The sequence below is a fragment of the Gallus gallus genome, chromosome 10 (assembly GCF_016699485.2).
Source record: "Gallus gallus isolate bGalGal1 chromosome 10, bGalGal1.mat.broiler.GRCg7b, whole genome shotgun sequence".
In the NCBI taxonomy this organism is placed as follows: Eukaryota; Metazoa; Chordata; class Aves; order Galliformes; family Phasianidae; genus Gallus; species Gallus gallus.
In genome coordinates, this window is record NC_052541.1 from 19934181 (window position 1) to 19951148 (window position 16968).

Consider the following 16968-nt stretch of genomic DNA (forward strand, 5'->3'; position numbering starts at 1 on the left):
CACCGCCACCCCCAACTCCCCGCTCTGCAGCCCGGCCCTCCCGGCACAACGCGAGGCCCCCACCTCGCCCCGCGGCCCTCAGCTCCCATCCGGTCACCCGCGCCGCTTCAGGAGGCGGTCAGTGCCGAAACGTGCCTCGGGTCGCACACCGTCCATCAGAGCGCTTCCACGATCATTGCTCATTGCTCAGCGGCAGCTGAGGGGGCCGCTCGCTCCACCCAGGCAGCGAGCAGAGCAGCTGCGCCTGCCGGCTCCTCCAGCACTGCACCTGCACGTGGAGAAAGCCCTGCGTTCCTGAAGGCCGCAAGGCGGCAGGGCCGGCCCCGAGGCCCACAGCAAGGCAGCAGCTAACAGCGTAACTGGGGAGTGCGCCGGCAGCAGCACGGGGTGCACAGCAGCTGCTCCAGCCCCAGGACTGGGGAGAAAAACCGAAACTTGGAACTGCTAAATCGTATTTTATACATCAGTTTAACAGCCCAAGAGGGTGGTGACGCACTGAACAGGTTGCCCAAGGAGGCTGTGGGTGCCCCATCCCTGCAGGCATTTGAGGCCAGGCTGGATGTGGCTCTGGGCAGCCTGGGCTGCTGGTTGGTGACCCCGCACATAGCAGGGGGTTGGAACTGACGGTCACTGTGGTCCTTCCCAACCCAGGCCATTCTGTGCTTCTATGTAAATTCACAGAGCTCTGAAGCACTTACACAACCAGCGGGGAGAAGAACAGAGGTGTTCACATCCTTGGGATTCACAGCTCCAGGAACTGCTGCTGATTTGTGAGTCCAGGCGTGCCCCGAGGCAGTGTTAGTGCAGGCCATGGGATGGGTCTCACTGTGCAGCACTTACAGGAGAAATAAGGCCTGAATAAACTCACGAGTTTAAAAAAATATTTATTTAACGTGAAGTTTAGGATTTGACAAATGTACAAAGCTAAGGAGGCTCATCAAACAAAATAACCACTACTAACCCAGGACGACGTCCTCGCGGCGCACAGCACGTTGCGTCCCTCCCTACAGCACGGCGTAGGACGGCTGCAGGAAGTGCCTGCTGCTGGGTTTGGGTGGTGCCATGATGCCCAGCCGTGCCCCGGCGCCACGCAGTGCCGAGCTTTGTGCAGGAGCTGCAGCCCTGGAGCCGGGCGCCCTTCGTGCCCGCCGGTACCTGGCCCTGCCACGGTTGGAGAGAGAGCAGAGCGTTACACAGCAAGCACCGGGCTTCCTTCCACACCCGCGCTGTGTTCATACTGTTGCACACTAAATAGGATTCTTCGGATGACTGTACTTCTGCAATGCAAATGAAGTGTAGCTGCTGCTGCTGTGACATCTGCCCAGGGGCGAGCAGCAGCCTGAACCAGGGACACCGAGCAACCTGACTCCCATTAATCCAATTAGAGTATCAACATTAAGTGACATTTCAGGGTCAACAGCATGTAACAACTAACGTTTTAGGAGATGGGAAGGTGGAGAGGGTGAGAATAATGCTGAGCTGGAACTGCTCTTTCCCACAAATAAACAGATGCACAAAAACCTGGACCCCCTCCAGAGGGGGGCAGCCAGCACAGAGGGGGGCATCCCACAACAAGAGCAGCAGTGGCAGTAAGCACCCAGTTCTACCTAAGGTGCATTGTGCCATCTCTGCCATAAGAGTGACATTAAAGTGATAAAAACTTGGTAATTAACAAAACCCAGCGTGCTTTAGTCAGGTGTGACTCTCCAAGTAGGGCTCTTACAACGTGTTTTGGAGAACACAGCAGTACAGCTCAGTGCTATCCTTCTGAGCTCCTCCATGCCAGGTGATGGAGCAGGTGCAAAATCAAGCAGGTATTTTTCATGTAGACCCCACTAAGTCACCAGCTACGCTTCCTGCACCCATAAGCTATATGAGCAGTTTGAATTTGCATACATTTAAGAGCAATAACAGCAGCAGTGCTATAGTTATGCTTCACGAGCAGATCAGCAGGATAAAGAATGAAAACTACATGCCTACAGAGGAGAACGTGGTCAAGCCAATTAAGAAAAAACAAAGCTGAGGTTTGATTACAGTGCAATCGTGTAATCTAATTACAAGTGAACAAGTGATTAGTATGAAAGCACTGAGAATGTACCTCTAATTTGCCCTGCACATGGTGATTTCCAGCAGTGGAAAGGTGAGTCATGAAATCATGGCTTACTTATGGTGGTACACTGTACTGAAAAGCCCAGAAATGATGTTTGATGAGCTCTAAGGCTCAGCACTGGATGAACTAACCTGCACATAAACCCATACAATTACTAAGAAAACATACTACACTAACAGTGCAGTTCTGGGATCATCACCATGTTACCCTGGACAAAAAGCTCCAGCTGACCACAGCCAACATACCCTTTGGAATAAAACTGCTGGCTGCCACCACTGCTTGTCTTTTTCCTCTTGGATTCTCCGGAGTTTGGCAGCCTTTTCCTCTTCCTTCTTTGGTTTGCATTGCCACCAAAATAGCTCGAGGTCACAACGTCGTCTTCTGCTTCCTCCTCACTCCCAGGCGTGCCAGCGCTCCCCAGGGCCGTGTCCACACTCTGGCAGGCAGCATCTTCTGCAGACAGTCAATGAATCACAGCTAATGAAATGGAAAGCCTGCCTGGGCCAGCCAGGGCGTGTTAATCCTACCAACCCCTGTCCCTGCATTTCAAACCTCACGGCACGTTCCTCCTGCTCACCGAGAGGCATTTCTTTCTTGGGCTGGTTTAAAGCAAAAACAGCCAGAAGGCAGTTTGGGTTCAGCTCACCATGATCTGAATAAAAGAGATCACCCCTATTTTCACTAGCTTGGCTTCTTGTCTCAACCATTATGGTAGCACTGGGCTTTCTGCCTTCGCACTGGAAAGAATCATGGAATATACTATAAATACTACAGTCAAATACAGCACTGGTTTTTAAGAACAACGCCAGGAGATGCTGACAGGCTCAGACAGCAGAGAGCTCCTTCTCAGTCTGTCGTAACAGTAAGAACATGACTCTTTCCACAGGCAGCAGAATGCAGTACTTAAGTCAGGTTTGTACACACGCTTTTATTGATGGCCCCAATGTCAGATCTGATGGCTGCTACCCTAATTCCAACACAGGCTACCTGCTGTGCTCACATGAAGATGCCAGAACTACACGGCTCAGTGCTCCCCTGAGCTGCTCGTTGTGTTTCAGGTGAAGAGCTGTAGAACCTGATGGTAAAACACCACCTGTCTTTTTTCAGCCTAGTTTTGAAATTCTTCACATCTAAGTGAAAGGTAGCAAGTGCATGACCTCAGTTATTATGAGAAATAAGAGGCAGTAGTTACTGATGGCCAGGCTGCAATGCTACCCCACACACAGTAAATTCAGGTGGAAAAATACATGGAGGTGCAAAGATCCTTAACCTCAAGGTCCTGGAGTCCCAGTGTCACTAAGTATATCACACAAACCCCAGCAACCAGCAGGAGAGGTGCAGAGCAGTACGCTTACTCTTTGCTTTCCAGTCTTTCAGATCTGTGCTGAATTTAACTGGTGAAAAGACAGCAGAGATCTTTGTACGCTCTGAAAAGGTGCAATTGCTCCCTTCTGTAGTTACTGAACTCCAAGAAATAGCAAATTGAGTTTAAAACAAGGTGACCTTTGAGTGGAACTTCTTACAGGTAAGGAAAGAAGAGGATTAAATAGGAAAATGCACACTTAGGTGCAAAGAGTACCTGGTGTTGTCCATTCAGAGTACTTATCCATCACTTTAATGATTTCTGCACCATATTTCTCCAGTTTATCTTCTGTGACACCATCAATCTGCAGCAAAACCTCCGCATCAGAAGACAAGGTTTCTGCAATGGAACGAGGCACCAATCAGACCTACCAACATAATGTTTTAAGAGAGACCGCAGCGGAATATGCTGGAGGAAATTGGTTCTGGTTTTGCTTAGGAAATACGGCATTTTTTTCTCTGGTAGATTTACTTCCAGCTGATTAGTACAGAAACTCGTCCAAAAGCTTTCTCTGAAAATGCTTCAAAATTTGCCCTGCAGCACAATCACCTGGATGGCCGTGATACATAAGCACAGCTGTGGGGAACCTCTGCAACAGGTGCTGCTCCCAAGGGACACACTCAGCTGTGAACAGTCAAACCCCCTCTCTCTCAATTTTACAACCATGGATGTGCTGCCAGCCAAGGGCACAGCCACACATGCAGACCACTGCCTGCAGGGGGTTCTGACCAACAGGGAGCTGGCATTACCTGCTATTTTCTTTAGAGTTGAAGTACTGAAAATATTGAAGTAATGGACATCAAAGATTTTCCCGAGAGTTTTGCAGGTGTCTGTAAGTTCCCCAAGGCACTTTTTGACCATCTCTTCCCGCTGGGACATTTTTGTCACAGAAGCCCTTTGCTTTCTAATAGCACTGGCATTTTCAGTTTCATGAAATTCCACCTGTTAAAATAAAGCATAAGTAAATTCCAATGGGGGGGGGGGGTGAAGGGGTGGGTCACTGCAGAGCAGTCATTACAGTACAGATTAATGACATAAAAGAACAACAAAGGAAACCAGAATGATTTTCTGATGGACCAAAAGAAAGCTGTTTACCCAGTTTAAAATGCCTTTTAAACAATCTGCTCTTTTTTTACAGTTCAGATGATAGGACAGCCATTCTCAACCACTCATAAGCTTCTTCTACAAAGAACGAAGCATACACACAGCACAGGAAAAAGTCCTGCACTCCCAGCACACAGCGAGCTTTAAACAGAGGGCACAAGGTTTGTCGCTGAGGGCTCTTCTCTTATGCCAACACAGCACTAACAGGAGGCACTGCCCCGAGCAGTCCTGGGACTGGTTCCATGACCTTCTTGCAAAAGAGCATTTTCTTCCAGAGCGCACCAATGGTTGGAAAAAATAGAGCAGAAAATGCAGGAGGAAGCAGTGCTGTTCCTTTCTCTCTCTCTCTTTTCCCCTTAGCTAGCTCTTTCTGTATCGATTGTAATCACAGAGTCACAACTGGCTGAGGCTGGCAGGGTCCTCTGGGCCCACCTGGCCCATGCCCCACTCCAGAAGGGACACACAGAGCAGGCTGCTCAGACAAACACCTAGACAGCTTCTGAAGGTCTCCAAGGAGGAGACTGCAGCACCTCCCTGGGCAGCCTCTGCCAGTGCACAGCAAGGAAGCGCTTCCCAAGGCTTAGACAGAACCTCCTGTGTTCCAGTTTGTGCCACTGCCTCTTGTCCTGGCACTGGGCACTGCTGAAAACAGCCTGGCTCTGTCCTCCTTGCACCTCCCTTCAGGTATTTATAGACAGTGATAAGATCCACCCCCCGGCTCCCCCAGAATCAAGTGGAAGGAGGAAGAATAAAAGCATTTAATCCTCTCCAGTCCTCTCAAACTCATCTTCTGCTTCATGACGTTACTATTACAATCCTGGACTAGAAGTTGTGACTGTTGGATTCCGTTCCCCACATCTGCTGCAGTTTCTACACCTTTGTTGCTACACAAACTACGTTAGAATGATCCCAGGGTATACGCTGCACAAAACCTGCAGCACGATGCTCAAAACAACATGATCAAGAACAAGAAATCTAATTCTTAAATACCTGCAGCAACCCATTTAGCACCGCCTGCGCTTTTTCTCCTAGAACTACGTAGGCCACAGCTTGGTCATTAGCTGTGATGTACAGGTCTTCATCCAGGATCTTGTCCAAGACCAGCTTTCTGAACAGCCTTTCAACGTTGTGCCGTGAGTAGGCAGCGCCCTTCCCAAATATTCCGGACTGAATCTTCGCGCTCTTTGCTCCTGCACAACAGCAGTCACAGGGTTAGCCGGCACGCAGAACGCCTGCACACGTGTTTACAAACACACTGAAGACTCCCAAGGGTTTCCCATAGTCTGCCTGCACGCACACACAGCACGCAAGTACCAGAAAGTCCGAGCATCAGCAGCAGATTAACGTTATCACTATAGCAACCTGCAATAGATTAAAGCTCTCATCTCATTTATTTTCCATCATCTAACCACCTAGAGATCCCTGGGAAGAATAATTTTGCCAAATATATCTTGTCTTAAACCACTGCTGCTATTACAAAACCTAATGACACTTAAGATTTCTGCACCAAGTCTACTTTGGTGTTGTTTCTGGAAAAACAGTACTTACCCAAGAAAATGTCTACCATCATATTCAGTGTGTATCTTCCAGAGCCTGTGTTTCTATTTCCATTTATTCCTCCCATTTGCCCACAGTGTTGCTGTACAAATCTTATGATGCTTTTCACTTCATCTGTTACATTTCTTGATTTGTAATCCTAGCAAAAGAGATTAAGAAACAACCTGATGTGGTTCTATTCCAATGCAAGTTGTTACTGCCAGCCTTGTTTGTCGTGATTGAGCTTTTTCCAGTGTAATTAACACTTAAAACTATGATTTTTACCTTCTTTCTACTGCAGTTATCACAAATAACTTCTGGGTGATCTTTACAAAAGTTAGGATTAAAATCAGTCTCCCCAAAGTAGGCCAGAAGCTGAATTCTCCGGCAGTCAACGACGTTCTCGCAGTAATGCACCATGCTGTACAGGTTGTTGAAGTGGGTCTGTCTCGTGTGACTGTTTCCATCCTTCTCCACTGAAATGAAATCAGATCAGACGTGTTTGTTTTATCTACACCTCTTTTTATACGTTATCGGATGAAACAATGTTCTTTCTTGCTTAAAAAAGACCAGGTAGTTTAGTACAGATTTTACCTCCCACATCTTAAAGATCAAAAGAGAGAAAAATCTGTAACAATAAATATGAAAAGGTGGACATGTAAAAAGAAAAATGGTTCTGACTAAGAACTTCCATTACAGAAAGTTATTCAGGTAAATAGTGAAATGAAGACTCATTTCATACTATATGTGGCACTCCTAAGTGAGAAAACAACTCAGCCTAACCGAGACAGAAACCAGTCAGGGGTTTCTTTGCTGCTGTCCCAGATAAGGTACAAACACAAGAGGTTGCTTACTCAGTATGAGCCTCCTGAGCCTGGTGACGTCGCTGTAGCTGTAGAAGAGCAGGCAGTGAGACATTTCACCATCCCGCCCAGCCCTGCCCGACTCCTGATAGTAGCCTTCTATAGATTTTGGAAGGGAAGCATGGATAACATAGCGTACGTCAGGTTTATCTATTCCCATTCCAAAGGCAATCGTTGCACATATAACCTGCAAAGGAAATAACACTTTGTTATTTAGCTATGAAAAGCATTCATGCTGCACTCAAAATAGACACGTTGTCAGGCTTATGAAACTACACAGAATGTACAATATCGACTGGAATTCTGCAAGATGGGGACAAAATAGTACATATCTCCCTTTCTTTCAGGAGACAGAAGGAAAACTGCAGATTGGAGAGTCTTAAAATGCAATTCAGCAAGCACACCTCGAGCTGCTCCCGCAGCCTCACACAGCTCAGCTCCTTCCTCCCAGAGCACCACACCTTGGTGCAGAGCTGCAGCCTTTGATTTGTAATGAAAATGAAAAGAAGGCTAACGTTTGGCAGATCTGTTCTGACTGATATCGCCTGCAGCTGATTTGGCACTATGGTTACACAACTCTCTTTTCTCTTACTGGGCCAAAAGTGATAAAACTGCTCTAAATTCCATTTTTTTTTTTCCTCCTCCCCAGTTGCAATTCTGTTACCTGGCACCCTTCTTGATTAACCCACTTCTTCTGTACAAGATCTCTGTTGGAGTCAGTGAGGCCAGCATGATAGGCAAGGGCAGCAAGGCCTTCCTTCTGCAGAATGGCTGCTGTCGTGTCACATTCATGACGGGAAAGGCAATAAATTATCCCAGAGTCATCTGTGAACACAAAGAAGAGGTGCTAGAATAAAGCAAGTGAAAAGGAATAAAGCTTTAATAGTCTTAACTGCCAGGCAAACACTGCATTACTTACCAGCCCTTCCCTACACATGCAGCTACTTAATAAAGACAAGTAATTTCATTACTATCTGATGATTTTGTTAGTTTCTCCTCATCCAATTGCTGGATTACAGGGGTGTATGTGCATGCCCAGGGAATCAGGAAAATACTTCCTGCTCAATACTGTGCCATCTTCAGATTTAAAATACACTATTAAAGAGGGACATACATGGAGAGCTAGTCAGAAACACACCAGGCTACAGCACAAGAGAAATTACAAGGGGAGCATGCTGCAGTCAACTTCCAGCAGCAGGAGCTGCAGGACTCCAAAAAAGAGCCTAGAGAGACAAGACTTACTGATGGTATAATTAAGGGGAACCACAGATAAGTCAACAAACAGAATTAAACAATTAAAACTGTATAGATATTAGATGACACAGAGCACTTCCATGATTTCCTTTTTCATTTTAACTGGAACTCCTAACTGTAAATCTGATCCACGGTATCAACAATACAATTCTGTCTCCTATTTGTTCTTCCTGTGAATGTATAAGTAGCTTGAAAAAGGCAAGCATCGTTTTCCTAACACCTTAAAGGCTCTTCCTGCCCTACAATGTAGTTGCTAAAAAGGCACTCAGCATGCTGTAGTGCTCAGTACTCACGTGGATGGTATTTTTTAATCCACTCCAAGCAATCCATTGCCACCTTCTTTGGCTTCTTGGGCAGTACATCATATTTCAAGTTATGCCTGTTGAAGCTCATTGTAAACCTAAAACAAAACATGTTATCAGTGCTCATCGGTTTTATGGGTGCAGAACTCCTTTCAACAAAGTAGGCACTGACTGGAATGTCCCAAATTGAAGCAACTGCCACACAAATTCTGTGTCATCTGCATAGGAATCATTGCTCCATGTGCTCACTGAGATTCATATCACCCACACTTTGAGTCTAAAATTCCTGATTGTGGAAGTCTGTATCAAAAGAAACACCTCTAAATCTAACCAACGCTCACACAGTAACTTGCAGGGCCTTCATTTTCCTTCTGGATACTTGTATCCGTGTCTGACCAACCAAAATTGCAAAATAGATCTCTGAGATTAACAAAAAAGTCACTGATACAATGCTTTATTCTTCCATCACATACAACAAAAAGGCTGCAACGTGATTTAGACTGGAGGGCTCCTCATTACCTATCTTAGAGCCAGCTTTAACTACAAAGCACTTTCAGCTCTTGGAGTTCTCCAGCATTCTCACAAAAAGCACTCAAAAATGTAACCTGTGTATTTTGTCAGTGATGTCGTTTCCTTCTGAAGTTTCCTTAATCAAGTGAATTTGGCAAGTTTTCTATTGGTAATATTCCGTATTTAAGTTGCATTAAATTCAATGCAGACACTGTCATTTAACCACATACAACCACTCAGTGTTCTGGACGGGACTCTAATGCTTTCCGTGCTTTCCCAGGCTTTCCATTCAGATGCTCTGCACCTCAGACTGTCCTGGGAAATTACTGGACAACTTACACTTGTGGTTTTAGCATCTCCAGCTGATTCTGAATATCCTTCTGCACTCTGGGGTTAGCAGTGGCAGTGAGAGCCATCATAGGAACAGAGTGGAACTTCTTGCGGAGCATATTCAGCCGTTTGTAGTCTTTTCGGAAGTCATGGCCCCACTAGTTAAAAAACAGAAGTTGAACATATCTAAGATGGTCCTGCTAAGCTCTCTGCCGTCCTGAAAACCAGACCCAAGTCTTTACCTGGCTAACACAGTGAGCCTCGTCAATGACAAAACGCGCGAGCAGTTTCCGGTCGTAGAGATTTTCCAGGGCTGACAGCAGTCGGTTGCTTGCACAAACCTGTGAGCAGCCACCAGAGGCATCAGAAAGACAAGAAACAAAGCAAAGTGTCACCCAACCAAAGGCTGCGGAAGCAACAGCTCTGCAGCAGAGTTCACCCTGATTGCACAGGCAAAGCCTGAAGGCACCAAGAGGATCACCAGTGGCAATCACCTTTATGCCAACTGACAGTGCAGAAGCTGATGCAGGATTGGCATAAGGTTCTAGGATCAGCTGCACAGAGGTCCTACAACCTGATTAAGTTTAAAAAGACTTCTGTCATAAAAGGCAAGGAAGGAAAAGCTGGAGGAAAAAAACATCCAGCACATTAAATTGTCCCCTCTTACAATGCTATTCTGGCACAACCTCATTTCTAAAGGCGAGACATAACTAACCACAAGATGGTCTTCTGACAGCCACCTCCTACCTTGGCAGTTCCATGTTTTTACCCTGCAGCACTCAAGATTCTAGTAGCTACCTGACAGCAATTAGCCACTAACTCATGGGATTATGCATGGAAGAAGATGTACATGGTGTTTTTCTTTAAGGATTTAAATACGGCAGATATCACACTTGGGTTGCATTCTTGGTTAATTAACAAAATCAGCTGCCTCCATACAAACTCTCATCAAATTACCTAATTTGTTTCGCCCTTGTGTTTGTTTTGTTTGTTTGTTACTAGAAGCCCCCTCTAAGTTCAGAGTTTGCCCTTTAACTCTTTATAGCAATCCCCCTCTTACTGCCTCCATGACTTTACAGTTCAATCAAGTACAAACCTTCTCAGGGGTAACATACAGAAGCTTTATTATAGGATCTTTTTTTGACAGCTGCATATATGTTTTTGAAGCATCAGCATCTGTTATATCACCTGTCAGATACGTTGCAGCAATCTGTAAAAAGTAAATATGAATATTCAGTTTAGCACACGTGAAAACAGAAATATCTCCAAATGTTAGTCCTACCTTTTTAGGATGTATATTTAGGATGTTTTTATAACTGGATGTATATTCACTGTCCTCAGCAAACACTCCACAAGAAAGCACTGACAACGTCATTACAGATAGCATTTGAATCCCCACTGTTCTTGAACACATCTCCGACCACAAACACATGAGCATCAGTTAACTGAGTGCTCAGACTGCCAATGTACTCTAGTTCACCTAATGCACATCTTCCTAGACAACTTTTTACAGCTGCCAGCCAACGAATTCTTGTAGTTTCTAACTGAGACACACGAGATTCATAACATTCCAGATTTCTGGTGTGCTGATCTGCACTGCGACTGAATGAAATAAAGCCGTCTGAACTTACGTCTAAAGTTTTCAGCTTCTGAACTTGGTCTATTATCAGTGACCTCAGGGGAGAAATGACAACAGTGACCCCAGCAGAGACACACGCTGGTAACTGGTAGCACAGACTTTTACCACCACCTGTAAGAGTGAAACAGAATGCAACAAGTACCAGATAAGGGGAAGAAAGGGGGGCAGGGCAGAGAAGGAACAGAAGTGGGGAGATCTTATTGTCAGTTTATAGCACTCTCAGAAACAAACTGTGGCACCAGATTGCTGAAGCCTGCAGCTGCACGGTGTTTGCAGATCCATACCAGTGGGCATTAGGATGAAACAGTCTTCTCCCAGAAGAGCAGCATTGATGGCCTCCAGCTGATTTGTCCGGAAAGAGTGCAAACCAAACTTCCTGTGAAATATTTTCAACATTTCTTCAGAATGGGAAAATTTCATCCCCCTGAAACGTTCGTGTGCAGGGTTATGGACCAGTGGCTCTAGCAGACAAAGAAAACGTAGTTAAGTTGCAATTCCAAGTTGCACTACATCTCCTATAACACAAAATGTTGGTGCAACAGATTGCTTAGCTACCACTTCAACCTTTGAAACCTTTACAACTCGTACCATGAGTTGCTGTACACGAATAAATAGATGAAAACGAATGCGACTTGAATTTAAAACCACCACCAGAATGGTAACTGTTTTACACTGCCAAACTTCATCTCTGCCACAGAAAACCTGTTCGTAGTCTCCCTGTCTGTGACTAGCACTAGTTACAAGCTAGCTGCAGCAGCAGCAGAGAAGTGCCTGCCCAGCCAGGGAGCCTGCAGCCACAGCACCTCTCACTGTGGTCATATCTTCAAAAACAACTCCTCACGTACACAAGCAGCAGGGCAAAAGCCTGCATCATTTAATACTTCTCCGCTTTCACCACTCCATTCTTGCAAGAATCAGTAATATTGACCTACATCCGAGCACCTGAGGGGTTAGGTTTGCTTCAACAAGTGCCCAAATTTGAATATTTTGTATAAGCAGCTAAAACTATTGCATGGCTTTGAATTAACAACTGCAGAGTCATCATTTAATTAGAACACAGAAGCATTCCAGTTTCCAATTTTAGAAGCTCTGTCTCCCCAGCAGCCTGCAACCTGCATGGCAAATGAGTATTCCAGTCTGCCACCACTCCGAGGAGGGGGGAAAAAAGAAAAGAGAAAGACTCTACAACAATGTTTTTGCAAAGAGAAATCAAAAGAAATTTCCATGCAGGCAACAGGCATTGGTGTCACCTGCAGGTAAGTCACCTGGGCTTAGACTTAAAAAGAAATACAAACAAACGAAAAAGGGGAAGACAATAATCTGAATTAGCACAATTCACCTGAGCTGCTCTTCACTGAGATCCCACAGCCTGACTTTGGAGCAGTGGGATGTGGGCCCGGAGCAGAGCCAGCGGCCGCAGCGAGCAGCCTGCAGCGCAGAGAGACAGAGCCCTCCCTCAGCGGCTGCCACTGGGGCGCAGGTGGTGCTTCAGGTGCTGCTTCAGGTGCCACAGCCTCCTCCCAGCCCTCATCAAAATCGTCAATATCAAAGTGGTCCACATCGAAGTCTGTATCGTTCACATCCCAGCAGCCCGATGCAGGAGCACCAGCAGGGGCTGTGTGCTGGGCTTTCAGAGCAGTGCTTGCAGTGGGCCTCTCAGGCACACGCCAGTTCCCACTGTCTCTCCCCGTGGGTTTTTCACACCAGCTGCCATTGAATGATGCCTCCGAGGGACGGCTGAGAGAGGTGCTGCCTTTGCCATTCACCGTGGGAGAAGGAAGTGCTGCAGGTTCTAGGCAGATGACCTCCTGGTCAGTTTCCTTCGAAGAATAAGAAGTGTCCAACTTATCAAGCGTTTGATTTCTTATAGTAGAAAAACTGCTTGAATTAACAGTCCTGGAAAGCACAGATGGAAGGTTTGTGGATTTCGGCGTGCTGCCAACAGAACTGACACCCCGACCAGGGCCGGAACACAGGGGTGTGCCAGGACGTGAGGAAGGGTCTTGCTGCACACATGCCTTCCAATTTCTAGGACCATTCACACTATTTGTGTTCAAAGCACCAGAATCAGCTAACAATTTTCTCCTGGAAGAGGCAGCAAGAGAAGAAAGAAGGAAAACAAATAGTTAAGTGACAAGTAATGAATTACCACCTTCCACAGCGTGCAGGAATTGTTTTCACCTCTCTTCCTATCCAAAATATTAATGTGTGGTGGTTCCACTGTATTTTTCATCCAATTTGAATATTCTATGATACTATCTTTAAAAATATTTCAAACAAATTTGGGGAAAAGAGACTAACACCAGAACTCAGTTGAACAATAACTACAAAATTATTGCACCTTCAGTGCAGACATTAAAACAAAGGGATTCTTAACAGTGAAGAACTGATCCACACGTCGCTCCACATCATCTTCATAGTGTAATGGAGACACCTACAGGCCTGATACTGCTTCATGCAGAACATGGCAATAGGAAAATAATAATACTTATTAAGCCGTACCGGAGCTCTCTCTGTTGAAGTAGCTCTTTTGCACATGAGATAGACGTGAGCTCATGAAGTGGAATGGCATCCACCAGCTTACAAATATCTTCCATGACACTGTAGAGTTGCTGCTCCAAATGCAAGCCTTTATCTGGAAGATGGAGCACATTTCAGCATAGAGTAACGTTAATTCTTGTTGGAATACAGTGACAAAATGATCTCAGTTTCTCAAAAGACAGAATACACTGCAATACAGAAGTCTTAAACTGTGGAAAACACTGAAGAAGAAGGAGAAGCTGAAACCATCCCCACGACATAATGCATAACATTTAAATCAGTTCAGGTACCTGCATGCTCTGCACTCGAGTCCTGCTCAGCAGCAGGCTGCTTTGGTGCCATCAGCTCAGGCTCAGATTCCGTGCCATGAACTGCTGATCTTCCATCAGTAGGAGATTCTTTGAAAATATTACTAATAATAAAATAAAAGCAATTCAAATACAGAAATGCACTTGATCAACAGACACATGTAAGAAAAGCTATCTTCAGGCATGAGAGCATTAAAGATGCACACAAAAGATAAGCTTCTCAAAACCTGCCTAATGTCTAAGTAGCCAAACAGAGTTTGTTCCCACTCTGTGCACCGATTTTCTCTGAAGCAAAAGCCACATTTCTTATGACCAACGTTTAAGGTATTTCACAAGACTCCAGAAGCAGCTGCTGGCTGCTAACTGGCCAAGCCACAAGCCATCAAAGCCAACTCTAATAGCAACTTGTTAACGAGCAATATGTTCACATCTTTTCTGCTAGTTTTTGAAGTCACCTTTTTTAACCATCCTTTCAGACAGTTCTACCAGTGAGCTGTTTTACCTAACGTTTCTTACAGACGGTGAGAAGGAAGGCAGCTCTTCCTCTGGAGAGGGTGGAACTACATCCAGGTAATCATCCTCCTCGAGCTCAATGTCTGCCAGCAGCTCATTGCCAACATCACCCAGTTCCAGCTGGCTGCTTTTCTCACCATTACTCAGCTTCTGGCTTTCACCACTTCCGCCGTTCGTAGCTGAAAGAGAAGTGCATTAATATTGCTGAGTAACATTCAAAACTCATTCTGGTATAAATAAAAACACAACTGAATAGAGGAAAAAAACAACTTGTCAGATTTCAAAACAATAGTTTAATACAGTTGCTGACTTTTGATAAACAAATACTTTCTGTTCCTCTTTTCTTCCCCATTAAAAACAAACAAAAAACCCACAAACTCTTCATGGTGCAAAACTCTTGCAGCTTCCTCAGCAAAGGAGAAAGAAAAAGCTTCTTCAAATGTAGCAGGTATATTTCCCTTAAAAAAAAACCTATGGAAAACTATGGCTATATTGTATACTAGATAAAAACAGTGTAGTTACAGAAGTAAGGACTCCTCATACAGCATTGCCCCTACATCAGAATTGGAAGGTAAACTCACAGGTGTAGTATCTTGTGAGGTGAATCTTTTAAGTGAAGCCATTCATCTTCATGCATTCAATTCACATTACACTTTATTTCACACAGAGGGCAAAAGGAAACAAGGTGGTCTTAAAAAGGAAAACAGTCCACAATTCCTTTTCCCATTCAGTGTAAGGAGTGATAGCATCGGAAAACAGTGGTCATTATTCAGCTGCATAACTATATTAATTTCACAAATAAAGATCAGAAGCTTTGAAACATAACAAGTGGGGCACTTAAAATAGAGAAACCAAATGGAACATAGAACCACCAAAAACACACACTGACCAACAGCCACGAACTTCATGGTCTTAACTGAGGTCAGGCTGTGGTTTATTTCTGTTCACTTTGAAAGAAGTGACGTAGATCTGTTCTCCTGGTTTAGTATTTCTCACTATTAGCTTTAGGTATAAACTGATTTTAGATCTCATTTGTATCAATAACAGAACAGTTTGGTTGTGTTGTTTTTTTGTTTTTTTCCCTGTAATATCTCTGAATATTATTGATCATCTCTGGAATGCCACGTGGAAAGTCCTGCACCTCCAACAGTGCCACACTACCAGCTGCAGGCAAAGCTCTGTTATAGACAACACTGCACTTTCTCAAATCACGGTTACTGAAACGAAACCCACATACCTAAGAGTGCTGTCAGACACCAGCAAGAAGCTCCCTCTGAGCACAGAAAGCGCTAGGCAGATTCTACACTCAGGGATCTGGTTAGGCTGGAGCAATAGGCTGAGGCCAATGGAATGAGGTTCCACAAGACCAAGTGCCAGCTCCTGAACTTCGGTCACAACAACCCCATGTACCTCTACAGGCTTGGGCAGAGTGGCTGGAAAGCTGTGCTGAGGAAAAGGATCTGGGGGTGTTAGCCAACAACTGATGAACGTGAGCCAGCAGTGTGCCCAGGGGACAAAAGGGCCAGTGGCATCCTGGCTTGTATCAGCAATAGTGCAGCCAGCAGGAGGACATCCCCCCCTGCACTCAGCTCTGGTGAGGATGCACCTTGAGAGCTGCATTCAGGTTGGGTAACCACACGGTTAGCGGGCATGAGCTGGGATTGGACTTGATGATGAGAAGTCTTTTCCAACTTTAAAGATTGTATGAGCCTACAATTTCTCAACAAGCAAGTATTCCAGTACTCCTGCACACACCCTCACCTGCGCGAGCCTCTTCCATCCCATTGTCTGAAAGCACAGCAGCAGCGGGGGCTCCAGCATCGCCCAGACAGATGAGGGAGCCCTGTGAGGAGCCCTGCGAGCAGCTCACCTCGGCCCCGTGCTCCTGGGGCCCCACATCAGCCCGAGCCTTACTGACACGCAGACCGCGCCCCTGAGGAGTCCTCGGGCCCTTCGGGGACAGCACGGCCGGCCTGGAGAACTTCTTCTCGAAGCCCGACAGGTCGAAGTCATCCATGTCGTCCCACTCATCGCCCGTGTAGGCAGCGGGGCCCGACGAGGGCAAGGACACGGACACTGAGCCGGGCGGTGCCCCGGCGGTGGGCCCAGAGCTCCCCGCGGGCCCGGGCAGCGCCGGACGGGCCCCGGGCGGCCCCACACGAAGATCCTTGGGCCTGGCGACGCCTCCCGAGCCCAGCGAAGTGTTCACGTCCTTATCGCGCAGCGCCGCGGGCCCGGCGGCCGGGCTGTGCGTCCTGCGGAAGGTGAAGGCCCTGCAAGAGACGCAGCCGGGCGTCAGCTTCGCGGGGCTCGGCCTCTCGCGGGCTCCGCTCCCACCCCCGCCCCGGCGGTACTCACGCAGGCCGGCTGCGCGCAGGCAGCACTTTGCTGAGGGCGCCGCGGGCCGAATGCAGCCGCAGCTGCTCCCGGAGGTTGTTCTGCGGTACCGCCGCCATGACGGCCGGGCCGCTCTGCTCTGCTCCGCTCCGCGCTCACCGGCCCCGCTCGCCGCTTCCCCCGCGCCCACTTCGCATTCGGCGCCAAAACACCGCCCGCGCCGCCATTGGGAGGAAGAGCTGAGGCGGAAGTGATGAC

The 16968-nt window shown here is 46.6% G+C and overlaps 1 protein-coding gene across 1 annotated transcript; it reads right to left on the minus strand.

Moving 5' to 3' along the window:
* Nucleotides 1–867: 867 nt before the first annotated feature.
* On the minus strand, nucleotides 868–16962 carry BLM (Bloom syndrome RecQ like helicase). Its single transcript, NM_001007087.2, has 21 exons — nucleotides 16732–16962; nucleotides 16135–16646; nucleotides 14363–14552; nucleotides 13843–13964; nucleotides 13514–13646; nucleotides 12351–13096; nucleotides 11296–11472; nucleotides 11004–11122; nucleotides 10469–10582; nucleotides 9615–9713; nucleotides 9382–9530; nucleotides 8524–8630; nucleotides 7641–7801; nucleotides 6968–7163; nucleotides 6399–6589; nucleotides 6126–6273; nucleotides 5568–5767; nucleotides 4223–4415; nucleotides 3690–3812; nucleotides 2356–2563; nucleotides 868–1161 (listed from the first exon to the last, which is right to left on the minus strand). The coding sequence occupies exons 1-21, from the start codon at nucleotides 16827–16829 to the stop codon at nucleotides 1005–1007; spliced, it is 4143 nt and encodes a 1380-aa protein (NP_001007088.3). The 5' UTR covers nucleotides 16830–16962; the 3' UTR covers nucleotides 868–1004.
* Nucleotides 16963–16968: the final 6 nt, after the last annotated feature.